Source organism: Olea europaea, chromosome 6 (genome assembly GCF_002742605.1).
Source record: "Olea europaea var. sylvestris chromosome 6, O_europaea_v1, whole genome shotgun sequence".
In the NCBI taxonomy this organism is placed as follows: Eukaryota; Viridiplantae; Streptophyta; class Magnoliopsida; order Lamiales; family Oleaceae; genus Olea; species Olea europaea.
In genome coordinates, this window is record NC_036242.1 from 28,910,216 (window position 1) to 28,929,524 (window position 19,309).

At 34.5% G+C, this 19,309-nt stretch overlaps 2 protein-coding genes across 4 annotated transcripts; one reads left to right on the forward strand and one right to left on the reverse strand.

Annotated features, from left to right (window-relative positions):
- Nucleotides 1-953: 953 nt before the first annotated feature.
- LOC111396371 (uncharacterized protein At1g32220, chloroplastic) lies at nucleotides 954-6,849 on the forward strand. Its single transcript, XM_023022806.1, has 7 exons — nucleotides 954-1,275; nucleotides 1,775-1,877; nucleotides 1,980-2,068; nucleotides 2,259-2,314; nucleotides 4,153-4,299; nucleotides 4,463-4,588; nucleotides 6,456-6,849. Exons 1-7 carry the CDS (start codon nucleotides 1,166-1,168, stop codon nucleotides 6,734-6,736), a joined length of 912 nt encoding a protein of 303 aa, XP_022878574.1. The 5' UTR covers nucleotides 954-1,165; the 3' UTR covers nucleotides 6,737-6,849.
- A 541-nt stretch (nucleotides 6,850-7,390) lies between these two features.
- Nucleotides 7,391-15,616, reverse strand: LOC111396370. Of its 3 annotated transcripts, none has more exons than XM_023022804.1 (6): nucleotides 15,468-15,616; nucleotides 15,244-15,341; nucleotides 12,946-13,622; nucleotides 11,080-11,194; nucleotides 9,902-10,005; nucleotides 7,391-7,782 (listed from the first exon to the last, which is right to left on the reverse strand). In XM_023022804.1, exons 1-5 carry the CDS (start codon nucleotides 15,537-15,539, stop codon nucleotides 9,906-9,908), a joined length of 1,062 nt encoding a protein of 353 aa, XP_022878572.1. In that variant the 5' UTR covers nucleotides 15,540-15,616; the 3' UTR covers nucleotides 7,391-7,782; nucleotides 9,902-9,905. The 3 variants fall into 3 exon arrangements, with proteins under 3 accessions (XP_022878572.1, XP_022878571.1, XP_022878573.1); XM_023022803.1 differs by having other exon boundaries at nucleotides 12,946-13,625; nucleotides 15,468-15,615; XM_023022805.1 differs by lacking the exon at nucleotides 9,902-10,005 and having other exon boundaries at nucleotides 12,946-13,625; nucleotides 15,468-15,615.
- Between the last annotated feature and the right edge of the window lie 3,693 nt (nucleotides 15,617-19,309).

Below are 19,309 nucleotides of genomic sequence, written 5' to 3' on the forward strand. Positions count from 1 at the left end.
AATTAACGCTTCTCTCATAGTGGGGCTCCCAAGGAGAGGAAGCCTCTCCCAGAAGGGGTGTCTCAGCCAAATGAGTAGCGTGTCACTCTCAACGAGAAGGGGTGATTGATTCTAATCTCATGTAGATCAATCGATATACCTATAGGTGAAAACTCATTCTCATTTGAGTTCTTGTGCACTTATGACAACCTTGTTTTTGTATAAGCATAACTATGTCACCAAAAAAGAATGAACACATCAATTATATTGTCTATTGAAAAGATTTATTAGACAAGTTTGAAATAAAGATTTAATCGGTAATTTTATTTGCAAAGACAATTATAATAAATTTTAATTTTAAGCTTAACATAATTCGACACAAAGTTTATAAACCAAATGTGCTCGCTGTGAGTGATTAACTGTTCTATGGGTTTTAATCTTTTCTTTAATTTTGTCGATTTATTTCTTTGTTATAATTTGCTTTAATCATCGTTTGTTTTTTATGTCAGTTATTTCTATATTGTGATTCGAAAAAGTTAAATGATGAATTTGAATTAGAAGAAACCGCATGGTCAAAAAATTTAATATGCAAATAGTTTTTCCCTTTTAAAATTACAACTTCAAAAAATCAATAAAACCATTTTGATTGAGCTAAATAAGTTTCTTGATTTGTTCATCGATTTCCAAATTTTCAAATTATGCATAATATAGTTTTAAAATGGTGGGGGAACGGGCACGTACACTATACACCTAGAAGAATTCTTTATCATTAGTGCATATGTGGCAAAAAAATTTAAATTATAAGTTTGATCAAATTTTATTTTTAATTATATATGTTATTGAATTTATAATTTTTATCTACCTCATAACCATTGTAGTTGTAAGGTCAAAAAGCTTAATGAAACATTAGTACATCATCCGAAAGAGGTCCGGAGACATAACCACAATCACTAAATTCTACATTATTATTTCCGTCCAGAAAAAAAAAACTGAAAATTAAAAAAAAAAATCTCAAGTAAGAAAAAGGAAAAATCAATCCTTGATTACGTACCAACACGCCTATGGGATTTCCGCCAGAAATCTGGTAATTGTTTGCTCCCATCCCTTTCCCATTGCACGCTCACACAACTGGTCATCTACATATTTCCGATTTGACACAGTAAGATCAGTAGCAGGGGGGAGAGAGATGACGTCACTCTCTTGTGCGGCTGCTCTGTCTACTGTTCCATCACAAAACAGCAGAGTGTTGTTTTCTCCATTTCGTGCTTCGAATTTTCCTCAACTGTTTCACTCTCGGTTAGCTCTCTATTCTACATGTTTGATTTCAGTTTTAAGTTGATAATCTCTTCAAGGTAAATGATAGGACAGAAAGGGGTGTGCCAAAGAAATGTTTGTTTATACGCTTGCTTTCGTTCTTTGATTTCGAAGTTGGAAATGAGGAAGATAAGGGATTTATTAACATAGGAAATTTTAGCTTTCTGGCGTATAAAGGATACTATCCATTTCTGAAAACTCTATGATTTTTCCCAGTTTTGAAATAAGTTTGCACATTTATCTGTCCCACTTATAAATTATGGGTATTGGTTTGGAAAAATTCATGCTCTCGATAACAAGGGAGAGGAGCCAGACTATTTATTTTTAGTTGGTCTTTTTGCTTGATTATTATAGGGCTTCGTCTTATGTTGACATATTAGTTGCAATGTAATGCTTAAGGTGCCTTCACTTCCCTTCAACATCTACATTTGATTGTTGACTATGTTTTTGTTGTGAGTTCATGTCCTTTTCCATCTTGTAGCTCGTGCGTGGCTGGTGTTAAATGCAGTTATGCAGAAGCTGGCATAAAGAAGGATGTCAATGTAGGGACAATTGACGTGGTGGCTGATGTTAAGACTGAGCGAGTATGGCCCGGAGACATATTTATATTTTGTGTTCTTTCATATTTAAGATGCAACTCTAGTTGCTTTGGAAATTATATGTCACTTACACATAACCATTGCCAGATTGTAGTATTAGGAGGCAGCGGTTTTGTTGGTTCTGCTATATGCAAGGCTGCCGTATCAAAGGGTATCGAGGTCATTAGTCTTAGCAGGTGCAGCATCTCTTGAAGAACCTGACCATTTGATTAAATTTTCTTATAGCAGTAAAGTCCTAAGTTAGTTATCAGGCTATTATTTTTTAAAGAAGTTCTGGTAATTGATTCATTGCCGCATACTTCTAATTCCTGCCTTCTCTCTCACTGTATGAAGTTGTTGATTCTAAGTTCTAATGAATGTTAATAGGTCAGGGCGTCCCTCATACACAGATTCATGGGTAGATCAGGTCACATGGGTGACAGGCAGGTTCATTTCTCTATTTCTACCTTAAGTAGATTTACACTGATATAGCTTTAAAGAAACTATTTTGGCATGTTTGGTACGAATAGGACTGGACGATAGACAATATTTCAGCATTTTTTTCTCTTTTTTAATATTGTCGAGTACGTTGAAATCATCTAGCCAACAGACCATTTGAGTTATTTATGGACTATGGAAGCAGAATGTTCTCTCTCTCTTTTTTCTGTTTACTGTAACTTTCACTACTTCAAATACACTGATAAATTGTCAATTAGCTTCCATTTCTTTCCACGTGCAACTAACTCTTTGTTCAAAACCAACGAGTATACATACATCTATGACTGATAGTAGCTGAATAAGTCGGTATATCTGATGCCAAATACTCTTGATTATCTAGCAACTTTGTGATTTACTGAAAACTCTGGATTTATCAAAAATAATTTTTAGTTAACTTTGTAAGTGTCGTAAGAGAAACAAACGGTGTGTATATTGAATGATTGAAATATGGGATTAGTTGATTTATTTGAAGTGACTTTGAGGATGCGTGTTTATACCGGGGGATTAGTACATAGCTTGTCTTCTTTTCCAATAATGTTCCACCTTTTAATTAGATCATCATTCTTTCTTTAGAAGATTACCACATGACTCAATTGATATTCCCCATGTATGCATCAGAGTGCTGGTGGATTTAGGATAGACAGGGTTCTTTTTAGCCAAGGCATGGGCTTCGCATCACTAGAAGCAAGGTGTCCAGAATTCCTAAACTCAAAAATGTAAATTAAATATTATATAATAATATTACCAAAAACTAAAAAATTGTAGTGACCAATTCCATCTTTTTCATATTTCTACCAGATTCGTGGGAAGAGTCAAGTTCTGCCCACAGAAAGAGAGGAATCAATATCCTCAGCGATCAGATTATTCTTCCCTGTGGATATTACCGGGAAAAATTCTTTTTAAATGCTTTGTCTCGAACAGATGAGAAACGGTTTCTGGTCAGCAATATACATGTTGAGATGGCCTTGCATGAGCTCATGCTAAAACGTTCCGGCCTTCTTTGAGTATATATTGTGAACATTATGCCAATTTTGGGAGGCTTTAAAATACAAGCGTATGAGTTGGAATTAAGAACTGAGCTTGATGGAAATAATTTATGATTGACTGGACGTTGGTCGAAATTGCAATACAGCAAGGAGGCCATGAGTCAAATACTGTATGCTTCAAGCAAAAAGTCAACTGTTTCTCCAGGCTTCCTATGTTTTAAATTGGGAGAAAAAGAAGCGTTGTAAACAAAGAATCGAGAATAGGGAGGAAACAGAGAGAAGCAGCAGTCATAATTGTCTAATCCTCAAATACAATATTAGTTAATATCAAAAGAGATGCTCACAGCCCGAAAATAGGCCCTTTAGTCTTCAGAAAAATGAATGTTAATCTTTCATCAAATGAATTATCTACCACAACATGTGAAGATAGCCTAAAGGGAGAGAAATAACAAACCTGTTTCACTACTGATCTCAGGTGAATTACAATTAAAACGCACTTTTCTATGCTAGATGTGTTAAATTCACTACTGGTACTATTATAGTATGATTTTCTACATAATTGGAATTTGTAATTATACTGAGCTATTGCAAAATCAGAGTTGAAGTATGTAACAGAGACAACCATAGACACCTGAAAGTATCACTTATTAATTGACATGCAACACTTTTTAGCTTTGATCAGGACAAAGAAATAATCAACTTAAAAATTATGATGAATTGATTCAGTTTTCTGTTTTATGTCATTGTGGATTTTTACCTTGCACAAATATTGTTTGATTAATCCTTGGACCTTTCAGGAGATGTTTTCTATGCAAACTGGGAGGAAGTGCTTAACGGGGCTACTGCAGTTGTTTCAACACTTGGGGGTTTTGGCAGTGAGGAACAGATGCAAAGGATTAATGGCGAGGCTAATGTTGTGGCAGTAAATGCTGCTAAAGAATTTGGTGAGAAATTTTCTGTTATAAACTTAGGAGTGCCTATTTGGAATGGATTTCCATTTGTATTGCCTGTTTAAAAATTTTATTCTATTTTACTTTGCATTATTTACAGTTTTCTGGATAGAAACGTGTGATTACATCATTTGACATGACTTTCATTTCTCTGCAGGCATTCCAAAATTTATATTGATATCAGTTCATGATTATAACCTTCCATCTTTTCTACTTACATCGGGTTACTTCACTGGAAAGAGGAAAGCAGAATCTGAGGTTCTCTCCAAATATCCAATGTCAGGTACCTTATTATTTTTCTAGAGTTTACTGTCAATTCTACACAAATCTGTTGATAACATGCTGGAAGGTAAACTATCAGTGGGTACAGGAAGTGGTTTATTATAGTTGCAGTTGATTTTGTGGCTTCGTATATCGAGAGAAAGAGGGGAACAAGTATCTTAAAGTGAGGAAGAGAAATAAGCCCACAAATTGTGTGATCATATATCTATTTTACAATCCAAATTATGAGGTATTCCAATTAAAATCTCGATTTCATCATACACAACCTCATCAAAAGAAGACCTGGCTCTTTCATTAGTTTCATCGAATTTAAGGTATATATATAAATATTGCAAGCATTACAAAATCATGATCAATCCTCGAACTTGTCCCTGAAATTGTGTACGAGTGTTGAGCGTCATTTGTTCATCAAAAGAGACCTTACCATCCAAAGCATTCAAAAGACTTAAACCTTTGACAAGATTCTGCAATAGTTGCCTTTCTCTTTTTCTTCCATTGCTTTCTTCTCTACAGAGTTATGGTGGATTTATCAGCCTTGTCCAGTTATTCTCTGCTCTAACCTTGCTAAGATCCTTGCTAATCTTGGTACATATCTCAAGAATACCACTCTTCCCCACCTAAATTTGAATTTTTCCTTTTCGAGTATGCAAGGTCCCTATCTGGTGGGAATCCTTGTACATCCTCAGGGAGTACCTCTGGAAAAAGATGCACCACCATAGCATTATGGTTGACAATTTATGTTCAGTCTCGTGTCTATGACATTGACCAAATACCCAATGCATCCTATGTGCAGTTGCCTTCTAGCTTTCTCGTTGGAAATCTCGAGCCTTGGACGACTCCACGAATGTGAATGGCTCTTTGTTGACTGGTTGGAATGTCGCCATTTTCATTCTCTAATCAATGGTTGATATTTTACTTGAGTATATCCATCCAAAGTCACATCGTAAACTCTCATCCGCAGTTCAATTAAATTTGCATATAATTCCCAGTCTTCAATCCGGATTGAAAATATCCTTAGAATCTAATCCCTCTAATGTACCTCCCCAAAAATGGACCATCACACCATAACTGTTTTATGATTTGTCTGACGGTAAACCCATTCGTTTCAGATGTGCAACTGATATAAATAAATTCATAGCTTTGGATCAATAGTGCTATGCTACGAATGTTTAAAATAATAAAAATATTACCTACAACCATTAGAGGATTGGAGTAAGTTGTCCCAATTGTTGTCTCTGTTAGTCATTAAGTACAAAAATTGAAATGAAAAACTAGCTGAGGTTCGCTCTCTCTCACAAACCATAACCCAAGTAGGAATGTCCACTATTCATCATCCATGTACACCGCATTCCAGGTTCCTCAGAAGCTGTGATCCAACATGCAAAACAAACCTGTAGTTCTAGAACTAAATGAGGTAAAGGCTTTACAAGTAAAGGCTATGCATACTCATGTTTAATATCGTGAAAATCTTTGAGCTTTCGTACCCATCATTCTCATACGAGAAAATCATCTTCCCATGCTCATTCTTGTCACAAATCTCATGATCATATCATCTCTCTGAAAATAATGCTAGTATAGCATGCTATAGATATGGTTAGAATTCATACTAGAGATAAATCTAAGTATGGCATTCTATATATATATATATATATAATGTGGAAATGCAAATAGAGAATTTCTGGGTCAAATGAGTACGGAAAGACTGGGAAATGACACTGTACAAAGAACATATTCTAGCATGATTAAAGAAATTGTTAAGCTGCAAAATCTGTTTGCAATGCACTCAAAAGATCAAATATAGTGGAAGAGAGTCCTTTAGTTGGTGTATCTTTCTGACATTCATGGCTTTTATGTTTCAACTTCAACAGGAGTCGTTTTCAGACCAGGATTTATATATGGGAAGAGGAAAGTCGATGGATATGAGATCCCTCTGGATTTGATAGGGGAACCGCTTGAGAGGTTTCTGCTTGCTACAGAAAATTTTACTAAACCTTTGAACTCTTTGCCTGCCTCCGATTTACTTTTAGCCCCACCAGTTAGCGTTTACGATGTTGCCTTTGCTGTGGTAAATGCTGTCATAGACGACGACTACTTTGGCATTTTCACAATTGAGCAAATAAGGGAAGCTGCAGCAGCACTTAAGGCGTGAAGTACTTTTTACTTGCTAGTTTGAGATCCCTCTCGTGTTCTATGTAGTCGCCCTCTTGACACAAATTCTTGACAGAGCAGAAAATTGCAATTATAAACATTTTTTTCTGCTAATTAGGTGTGTATGCCTCCTTCTTTTTTTTTTTTTTTTTTTTTTTTTTTTGACAACTGAAGGGAAACTTCCTTTACGAAATGTCACCTAATGATCACTGAACTTTGCAAAAGATTTCTAAAGGGTCAATGAACTTTAAAAACCATTATTGAATAAATCATTAATTGGTTCAATTGATCCAAGTGAATCAATGCATTAAATCTGCCCTCTAAACTCCTCAACCACTTGAACTCAAAAGCTTGTTTTATAAAGAAGCTCGCCTATAAATTTCGGTGCAAAGCTTAGTCTTGCCATCTAATTAGCTTTACATTTTTTTATGCTTAAACTTTGCCTAGATTCGTAAAACCTTGAAATTTAATCATGATTTACGCTTTTAGAATGCTAACTAAAAATATCTATGGATTCTTCATTTATTGCACATAATCAAAAAAGTATATCAAATAATGAGTAGAATGAATGTTGAATATGGCGAGATTAACAATGCGTGCAATCACACATGCTCTCAAGGGAACAAAGAGAGCAGTGGTTAACAGACACCAAATAAATACCATGAACCTACTTCATATTAAATTATACTTGAACACGGATCATCCAGTATACCTAAACGCAATCGTCATTATCGATACAAGTGTGTCATTGCTTTACATCACAAGTCATCAAAAATATGATTGTTTCTTGAAGAGAACAAGAACGTTTCAAAGAGATTGAAAGTCTTTATATCATCACAACTCATTAAGAACTGCAATTCTAAATTTATTTCTTGAATTTTCCTTCAGTCACAACCATAATTTGCCAAAAGATGTGCTCTTCATTGTACATGTACCGCATGAAAGAATTTCTTCACTCTCAGAAATCGCACCAAAATTCTTGGCTACTTAACACTGAAGGCCCCTTAGTCATGTCTTTTCTCTCCCAAGGATTGTTCCGAAAGGTACCTAAATCACAAACAAAAATCAGTATATATATTCTATTAAATGAAATGATTGAAAAGTTTAACATTTCATTGCCCAAGATGAATCAAACAGCATCAAGAACATGCATTCACTTGAGAAATATCTCTATTTAGAGATTTGGCATTCATCAGTACAGATACAGACTTGCTTCTTAGGTCTACAAGATTTGGATTCACCTTCCCAACTTTTACTGAAAAGTATAATAAGAGCTTGTTTGTTTCCCATTATGGGAGAAATTATAGAGCTTTGAATAGGATTTTTTGGAGAATATGTGGTTAAAATTTAAAGAAACTATATTGGTTTGTGCATAGAATATTTTATGATGTGACTGTGTGGTGGAGAATGTTACTTTAGCAAACAATTTAATTTGTTAAAGGATGACAAACAAGGGCTAAGTATGAAATAAGAGAACAATATGTCCGGTAGACACCCCAAACAAGTGCAAAAATCTACACTACATTACACAAGTTCACTAACAGGTTAATGTAAAACTGAAACTCTTCATCAATCATAGTCCAATGAAAAGACCAAAACACAATCCTAATCGACACACGCTCAAAGTCCATAGCCACTCCCTCGAAAGTTCTAGTGTTCCTTCCTTGCCACAAAACCTAAAAGATGACAGAACTGAAAACTTCAAATAAATTTATCTATTTATTGATAAACCAAAACCACCACAATACTGTGACGTCAAGAGAAAAAAGGTTCTAGGCATTGCCCAATCAATTCCAACTTCCAATAACAACTTTCTCCAGTGTCTCGAGGCCAACTTTCATTACAATAAAATAGGATTAATCAATCTAGCATTCATATAACATAAAACATAATAAAAAGAAAGCGAAATGAAGTATGGTATCTTCTTTTGGATCATAAAACTGGCCAACTTACCATGAACTACTAATGGAGCAAAAACTTATTAACATTAGTGAGGATATTCAACTTCCAAATGAAATTAAAAGGAAGAGGAATTTGACAGGAACAAGACAGAAAATTATTAGCTAAAAAAGAAGACCAGAAGAGTTTAGAACCCAAACCATCTCACCCTCAAAATCTACTCTTATTTAGAGCCCTCTAATTCATCAAGCAAATAGATTCCTCTGACTCGTCATTAAAATTCTGATGAAAACTAATTACATCCAGTAAAGGAAAAAAATGAGGAAATAGAATTTCTTGCAATTGAAGTATGCTGAAATGGCAGAGAGAAACAAGTAGCATAATATGATCTCACCAACCTCAAATCTTGTACAAGAAATAAATTGTAACGTGTGAAGTATGTTTCCAAAGACAACTACCTGGTGTACCCACTTCTTTTGTGTTCCCTTCCATTGCTATGCAACCCATATTTACTCATCAGCAGTTCACGCAAAAGATACTTGTTCCAACAGGAATCTCAATAACCACTTGCCTATTCCTATGTTTCAAATTCCCAATATCCAATGTCCAAATCACCATAACAAGTTGATCTGAAACTCAATTCCATGCCACAGGGTGCTCCTTTATTCCATTGTCTGTCTTTTTGCTTCCCGTAAAAACCTCTACATAATTATTCTAGAAAGGCAACCACTTCCCTCAAAATCTTAAAAAGAAACATAGCAATTGGAATGCTCCAGATCAACAACTGCACCAGTTTTTGTCTCCAAACTTTTCACCCATCCAACCTCTTCTTGGCTTCTGGAAACATTAGATTCCATAAATCCACTTTAATCAAATCAATCCCAACAAAAATTTTAAATACTTCAACAGACATCGTCGCCCCACCACAATTCAACTCAACTGCTAAAGAAACCACCTTGTACTCTACCACATTCACTCCAACCAAAGAAGACACATTGTTCTCTTCCACGTTCACTCCAACCCACCTTGTTTGGACAGGATAAAACATATAGTTTTGACATATTTAAATATTAGTGAGGAGAGTTAAAAATTAAAAATTAGAAAGAAAGAAAAAAGAGAGATTCTGAATAGTCCTAGGCTCCGACAAAACGATAGATCAAGCTGACAAGTTTTTTGAGAGTATTTTCAGGCCCTCTAATATCAGATCTAGAAAGCGAAGGACTTTGCTCCTCAAATTGCCTTTTTCCACTTATGGTGAAGTACTCACACATTTATAGCTTAAAATAATTATCTATCTCCTGCTCTCCTTGTAATTTTGGAGGTAAGGTTGGTATGTCCCTGACGCAAGATGCAAGGAACAAAGAACGAGACCTGCAGAATATGGGGAGAGAAGGGGAAATGAAAGAAAAAGAAGAAGAGGGAGACGGAAAGAGGAGAAGAATTAGAGAGACAGAGGGAAAAGATAGAATTATTAGATGGAGAAATATCAGTTTATTAAATAATCAAGTCTTACAATGCTTAAGTCCCATTTATATAGGGTTTTAAACTAATCTAAATTAAGTAGGAAATAACTAACAAAATACTAGAAAATCTATAAAATAAAACCCTAATTAATCGTCCTAAAATAAGATGATAAACTTGGGAAAGCTTCAAATAATTTATCTAACAGGATCTCCATCAGTCCCCCTCCTTTTTTAACAAACAATAGACGAGGTAGGGGTCAATGCCAAACCCCACACCCAGGCACGATGATTTTTCTTAAAAATAAGAAGATAAAAAATTGCCTTTTCACTTGTGGTACAGTACCATAGTTTCTGATAAAAATTTCTTTCATAAGAGCTTCTAGGTTTGCATGTAAATAGAGTGTTTTTTTTTTCGTCAGAATTTGCTACAGTAACAAAACAACTACAGGGAATGGCAGCTTTTTGTAGTCTGTCATAGCAAGAATAGATAGAAGCGGGTCTAGATGAAGAATTTGCATTGGTGGTGGTGGGTTTCCTACATCATTCTATGCTGTTCACGTTCTTAAAATTTGATAGTCATGCTTCTCAATTATCTAAGCTTTATAATTCTCAGCATTACCTGTAGAGATTGGGGCAGGACCACATGCACACTAAATAGAAAATGTAGCCAAAGCAATCTCAAACACAAGGTTGTGAGAGCCTCCAGGTTTGATTTGAATTAATTATATGAATAATAGGTGGAATCCCAGTAGAACAAGGATCTTACAAGTTATACCCCTACAGCTTATCTAAATGTTTGTCTAGTAAGGACATAAAGAATCTTTTAACAAGAAAAGCATAAAATATTTGTGTATGTTCATGTTTTTTCTAGCTATTTTTTCTTATCCTCTTGACTAGCTTGTAATGATCCTAAGTTTTTTTCTAAATAAATTTCTAGTTTCCTATCAGGACAGAAACAAGTAAAAGAATTGGTATCACTTACTTTCCAGTGAAAAAACCCGCAGAATACCAAGCATTCAAGACCACATCAAGATCTGTTCTAGACTCAGTACTTTCTGTTAAATGGCTAACTTCTGGCTGCAACTCTTCGCCCTTCCCTGCAGTCATTGGAAAAAATTAACATATATACTGAGACTTCATATTGCAGCATTCCTAATAGACCTTCTGCACGACATTTGTGCAGTAAAGGTGTTGGCAAATGAATGAAAACACACGTGTTTCTTTCTTTCCTTGTTTTTCGTGAAACACACATTAAGTTTCTGAGCTAATAAAATATATATTTTCCACCAGGAATATTCAAATTTCAGTAAAAATAAAGATGAGCATGTCACTAAGCTTGTAAAATATTCATTTTTCAATGATAAGTTCAAAATCCAGTACTAGTGGCATCACATGTCATGGTGCGTCAGCGTCTCTATCCAAAATATGGAATTTAGTGAATAAACTTTGCTGGCTATATTATAATAGTATGTCTGTCTCCATAACAAAAGGGGTGATGTATGCTGAACTTTTCCTTTTATCAATTCACATGAGTGATGGATTCATGTCCTAAAAATCAACCACTTGAAAAACCTCAAATTGGGTCTTCTCATCCTTCTGTAAGCATGCATGTTTTTCCAAGTCGGGTAAGGTGGAAGTACTGACAAGGCTACACTAAAACATACCCTTCCCCCGCACATTTGGTTTTTCTTTTCTTTCTATAAGTATACCCACATTTCTGAACTGCGGTAAGGGGACGTGGAGATTTGTGGTCTAGGGAGATTTTACATCGGTTCAGACATTCGAATCCTGACAATAAAACCTTTTATTTCATTTAATAAGCCAATGTAAAAATCGATGAAAGTTTATGTGTTGCATAGAATGCAAAATAGAAAGTTCAATATAGGTACTAAAAGCACTTACTAAATTAACAAAGCTGATATCTTCTAGAGTCACCTTTGAAATTTCACATACTACAAAAATAAGAATATTTTCTTGCTACTTTAAAGTAAGTCATCCACACCGCACAGGAGATCCATAAATAAGAAAAGAGCTTGTTTGGGGTGGACCTATTCAGCTAATACATTAAAAATAGCTATTTATACAGTCTAATCTTCCCACTATCCTTAAAACTGGCTCAAGATCAACCCTATTTCTTACATTACCCTTCACTTAAATTTGATGCCATCCATCTTTTTCTTTATAAATTAGCATTATCTGCTTAATGATGCTGTGATGAAATTAATTCAAGTTTTGCTAGTTTGGTAGATGGGGCTTAGGTGCATCTATGAAGATTACACTGATTTTGCAATGTCCACCCCACCCACCCCATCCCCCTCAATTCAAAAACTTGTCCTTATTTTTCAACCACACATTTCCCTTCAATCTACTATTCTAAAATACATTTTTTTCATAAAAATGGGGCTCAAACACCCTCTAGATATCAAAAAGTAAGCAAGAGGCGGGGGTAGGTATGGAAATGAGAGAGAGAGAGAAACCAAAAGACATTAATAGTTAAGAGTTGTCCAGACTAGAGCCGTATCAGAGCCTCCACAGTTATATAGGATCCTAGTAGCTGCTTCTTAAAATATATTTTATTAAAAATGATTCTTAATGGGACCTATCAAGAGTAATTATGGATTCAGAATGAGGAACCTTGTTTTTGCTTTTCCCCCAGTTTTGTATTTAGCAACATTCTCAAAAATTAGCATACTACATTTGGCCATTGGACACCTCTCAGAATAAACTAGGTATATAAAAGAAATTTCAGTCACTGCACTCCTATTCCAAGATTTTGAACATCCCCTATGTCAAAGCCAAATAATGAAAACAATTGGCTGACATAAGGAGAGCAGGAAAGTTGTCTTACCTCCAATTACAGATGCATCAGCCTTCTGGGAAGTTTCATTTGTAAGAGAAGAAAGTGCTCTTTCTGCAGCAACCATTGCCGTTTTAACAAAACCATGATCTTCCTGAGATGTTGAATTCCCATTATAACCACCTCTAGAAGTATCACAACTTTTATCAACACAAGCACCATCTGAACAATGAACTGGTAATGAAGAGCAGCAGGCCACCGAACTTTGACAGCCATATGGACAGCAACAGGTAACTATTTGAAAAGAAGATTGGGGAAAAGAAGCTTGATTATATTCAGGAGTAAATGTACCAGAAACAGGATGCTCATAGCTCCAATTGCTGCATTGGTTAAGTTTCTGGACAATATTCTGCCTCTGACTCTCGAGCTCGTAATATTTGTTAAGTAACTGATTGTACTCTTCTGGACTTTGTGAGTACCATGTGGCGTCATCTTGAACATTTTGCACATTGGACGAATCTATAATTTTCTTTAGAGAACCTGACTCCACCGCAGAATTTTCTTTGGCAGGTGTAAGGTTACCGTTTTGCACAGTGGATGAAACTATATGTTTTTCAGGAAAACCTGACTCTATGGAAGGATTTTCCTCAGTAGGTGAAAGGCTGACAGTCTCTCCAATTTCTGCAGTGGCATTTAATGAGGTGCTCTTTCCATTATCTGTCTCCAGACTTCTTCACCGATGCAAAAGAAATCAAAAGATTAGCATATAGAAAATGATTTTAAAGCTCATACATCAAATAGCTGAAAATTAGCATCCAACAAATTTATGTGAAAAAATACTTATTTAAGTATTAAACTGCTCAAGCTAGTGCCAGTTTTTGCTGGATTTCACATGTTAAAAAAGTAACATAGAGTTGTGAAAGAAATAATATGACAAGCCATTATTATGGAATTCTAAATATATTTAGAAAATACTGAGGTGAGTGTTGCTGCACGGAGGTGATGAGCTGGTATAAAGTTTGGAAGAATTTCAATAGATCCAAACAAGAAATACATCTGGTTCCTAAAAACCGCAGGCTTCAGACAAAATCCCTTCTAACCTTGAATTTATATCTCCAATCTCTTCAAATATTATTCTATTTCATACTCTCTAAACTACATAAGATATAAAAAAGTCTCTCTCTTTGCCTCTTTAGACATGGAGAAAGTACATTACTTTCAAGTCTTATGTGGAAAATATCAAGGTGATAGAATAGTGCACAAAACAGTACAAAGATACTTTTTCTAGTTGAATCTTGGCTCATACTCTATACTTCCTGACTCTCTTTTCGCATTGCATCATGGCTTCAAATTCAATTTTAAGCACCACATTTCCCAAAAGAGAAAAAGAAAAGAAAAATTCTCGTGTGTTTATTTCGGGCATGGATAAAAATTATTATCCCGCCTGAATCAATAAATAATCAAGGCCCATCCTAAGTCCTTAGAAACCCAATTTGAAGACAAACCAAGAGACATGCATTGAGGAGGTCACTAGGAATAGTCCATCCCAACGTATGGTGAACAAACTAGAATTCTAGATCAACTGCTCAACATGAAGGGTAGAAATAAGTACATTCAGTCGACGAGGTAAGGGGAAAAGATGATTACAAGCAGATTGCACCTTATCTCAGATAATGCCATGGGCAGTATATAAATCCAGCCAAAGAGGGTGGTTTAAAGTATAAAATCTGATCCTAGGATTTGTAATTTTCAATATAAAGCAAACACGTTCGGAAATTTCAATAAAATTCTCAATGACTCAAGCACCAGTGTGGACCCAGAGAATACACTACCCTTTATTGCTGTCATTGTCGAATGGAGGCCAAGAAGCAGAGAAAAGTTCGTTGCAAAATCTGAATATTTTCACCGAAACTATTCCTTTAGAATTTTGGGCTTTACTATTGGAAATAATCTCAAAATAATAAAAATCACATTAACTTCAATGCGTGTCTTTCCCCGATCCTATTATCAAACGCACCCCCTTCTTTGCATGGAGTTAGGGCTTCAAAATCGCATAAGAATCAAATTATGTTCAAATTTGAAGGAGTTGATTATATCTACATTCTAATTTCAAACTATCAACAATTGGTTGATTATACAATTCATAAAATAACTTCGAATTATGAAGAACATCAAACATGCACTTCCCAACACAATCCACATTACTTTTTCTCCTTCTACATACAACAGAATTAATAATTCCTCCAACAAATTAGTTCCAGTTATAATATACTTATAATCACTTGTGCCAATAAAGCCTGCGTATAAATTATAAACTTTATCCAAAATTTTGAAGAACTAAAACATTACCCAACAGAGGAGCTAACTTCACTGCTCTTACTAACAACTTCAAATATTTCCTCGTTACCATTAATGGGTTTTCCTCCCTCAGCTGACCTGTGCATCATCTGCAAAAAAACAACGTGTTAGCGTATAAAAGTACAGGACGTGTACACGAATTTATTTGTGTGTGTATACGAGTGTGTGTGTGTGTGTGTGTGTGTGTGTAGAGAGAGAGAGAGAGAGAGAGGAACCTTGTATTTGGAAATTGCGTGATCGAAGGCGTTGATGAGAGCAGAATCGTCCCATAGGTCTCCTTTCCCCATTTTCTTGTTTATATGCGCTTCCTTCTATTCCTCTGCACGTTAGAAGCTCTATGGATGCAATTCCTAAGCTCTAAAAACCCTCCTTAAAGAAAAAAAGAAAAAAGAGTTTTGCCACTTCTGTGGTTCAAAATTGAGAAATTTTTTAACTTTATTATGTGAAAAATTATTTTATTGAAATAATGTACGATTGAAAATAAGTTTTTAGAGAATGCAATCCATCACGAGCTAAATGTGTTTTGGTTAAAGAATTTCAATCAGATAGCTCGCTTTGAAATTCAAGATCTGATTCTTTCGAGTTAATTTCAAAACTTGCTATAGACCTATTCGATTATTTTGACTTATTTTTTAGCTCCAACATAAAAATACTATTATTCCTTAACTTTTATGACTTTTTTTCACCTCTAAATTAATATGGTATGATTTTAGAGGGGCAGATTTAACTATTTAAGAAACGAAATTTTATATTATGATTCACAAGTTTTACACCTAAATATAAAAGTAAAATTGTGAGAGTGTGAGAAAAGAATATGACATTTATATGTGTCAACTGTATCGAATTACGAATGTTAAATTTGATACAAACTTTTAAAATGATACATTTTTCTATTTCAACTCTTATAGCATTTCAAAGAAATTCATTTTAAAATTTTCGACATCACCGTTTCAACATCGAGATTCATCCACACAATCACCATTTCCATCTCCACCAACAAAGGCTGCTACATTAACTGAGGTTTTAACGTCGCTAGTCCGGCCGAGGAAGTTGAAGTAAACTACACTCAAAAGGACAAAGAAGAAACAATCCAATATTAATAGAGAGTTGGGCTTCCACTCGAAATGTGAACTTATCACGTAGAATAATTCGATTCTCTTATAACTAATTCGTATAAAAAAAAGAATTACACATTACCAACCAACTCCACTACTATTTGAGGCCTTACCACCTTATCTGTACACAACTACCTTGAAAGACGGCTATTTTGAAAGTCAATCTTAGTTTTTCCCGAGAGAAAATCTGAGTGTACAGAAAATTTTTCACAGACTGTCTACAGAATAGAGACAAGTGTGTGGGCCACATGTTGTATAAAAAATGCTAAAAATGTGTGTGGGCCTCGGAACTGTGAGTTTTCTGTAAGTATTCTGGCAAAAATCATTCTGTACGTGTAGAAGGGTTGTTTTCTCGAACATTGCAATCCAACTCGTGACTGACAACTTTCTTTTGGATTTAAGTGGTATCCATCTCGTGCTTCTATGTGAATAAGTTTGGATTCTAGGTATAATAATTTATGACATAGGGGAAACTCTTGTGAAGAGGCTGTGAAGGTAAGCTTTGAAGTTAAAACTAGTTAAAGATAAGCTTTCAAAAATTTTGAAAACCCCATCCATGACCTATTGCTACTGGGGATCCTTTTGGAAAAATTTCATATCTAAGAAATTAAGTATGACCCATTTCTAAACTAAAAAACAAGGATTAAAACTTTAAAAATTAGATATTAATTGAAATTTATTTATGAAATAATTAACTAGAAATAAATTTTAGGAATTAAATATGTTAATGTTACTATTCTATACAATTTGATCACAAATTATCAAATTAAGTGATCATAAATTATTTCTCTCACGAATTAAAAATTTTCTAGATCATAATTTATTTACCGATCACTAATCTCAAATTTTATAAGTCACAACTTATTTAACAATCACAAATTATCAAATTAATTGGTCACGAGTTATTTCTTGATCACAACTGAATAAATTGTAAATCATAATCACATTTTTTAGGTGACATATTATCTATTGGTCACAATTAATTAAATAATTGATCGCAAACACCCTCTCCCAATATCCCATCATACCCCAATCCACACGGGCTCACTACACAATCGCCACAACGACCACCACCTCACCACTGCAATCAACATCACAACCACTAACACCTAAAGATCACGAAAAAATCAGATCCAAAAGTAATGTTATCGCACAACTAGGTTGCAACTTCACAATAACCGCAATGCCACGCCATGATCACCACGAACTCATCGGATGGCCAATAGTACTACCACCTTGCCATCGTGTCAACGTCACAACCACCACCACCCAACTGTGACATTGTCACGACTTCGCAACAAACAAGTGTTGTCACAAGTTCGCAGCAGCACCCAGAATCATCGAGTGGCGGATATGAGAGGAAGAAGAGAGACAAATGGGAATGGAGAGAATCGCACGAAGTGGCCATCGTGCTCATCCCCGCTTCAAATCAGCAACACCATGACTCGCGAAGCACAGTCATCGCGCTTACAGCATCACTGTAGTCTCAGATATGATGTGTAGCATGCTTGCCTACGTTGCACGCCATACACTGTGGCTGCTCATAGTCAATGAGAGGATAGAGAGAGGGCTAGAGAAGAGAGAATAAAGAGGTAGGAAGTTTAGAAAAACAAAGGAGGGAGAGATATAATTACGGTTTGTGATTGAAATTGTGTATGGTAGATTAATTAATTTTATAATATTATTATTAATATTAAAATTTTGAATTAAGATCTGATTTTTGTACAAATAAACTTTAAATCTGATTTTTGATTTGTGATATCTAAAATACGGGTTGCATGTAATTTCCACATCCATCTTTGTACCTTAGACCTCGTGAAATTTAAAAATTTCTCCCTTTTCAATTTTAATAGTGTCCAATTTCTATATTTACTATAAAACGAAAGCTATCAAAAGATTATAAAATATCAAAAAATTATGTTATTGTTGTAGAATATTGTATAATTATGTTCATTATTTGTCTTATTTGTATAGGTAGAAAATAATCATATTTATTCTTAATGTTTGTATCTTGATCAATCTGTATCATTCGAAAACTATTTATAGGGATCATTATTATAATTAAACACACCTACTCTTTATTTTTCTTCTTTTTCTCACTAGCTTTGAAGGATATGGCTTCATGGTCAGAATCTTCCAAGTCACACGCAGGGGCGAATTCAGGATCGAAGTCCAGCTAGGGCGGAAGTTGACCGTTGACCGTCGACAATCAACGATCGTAATAGTCCGAAAAAGTTATTCAATAATCATTCCTCTTTAGAATATAAATTACTTATCATAAATCACAATTCGTAAATATGAATTCTCAAATCAATAATCATTCCTCGTTAAAACATAAATTACTTATAATAAATCACAATTCACGAACATAATTTTGTAAACATAAATCATTCCTTGTAAAAACATAAATTACTTATAATAAATCACAATTCGCAAAAATAATTTCATAAACATAAATTCTTGAAACAATAATCATTCCTCATTAAAACATAAATTACTTATAATAAATCATAATTCGGAAACATAAATTCCCGAAACAATAATCATAACATAATTAACATTCATTAGTCTATACTCAACATCAACAAGTTAAGTAGCCAACAAAATTAAACAAAAACAAAATAAAAATAAATAAAGAGAGAGAGAAAGAGTCGCCAATCACCAGACTCACGACACTCGGACTCGGCTTGCAGTCGGCATTCGACAATAGAAGTTGCAAAACATTAAATACTAATTATTGTATAATGAGTTATTTTAAGGGAATTGTTGTAAATTAAATACTAATTAATGAATGATAATTGTATTTCTATAATCCTAATTATTATGATTATTGTACCTTCTATAGTCTTTTTTCCTCTATAAATATCAATGCTTTGAAAATCGGACCAAACATTGATTCGCCAAAAAAAAAAAGAGGGAAGGGTCAAATTGAAGTTAAATCG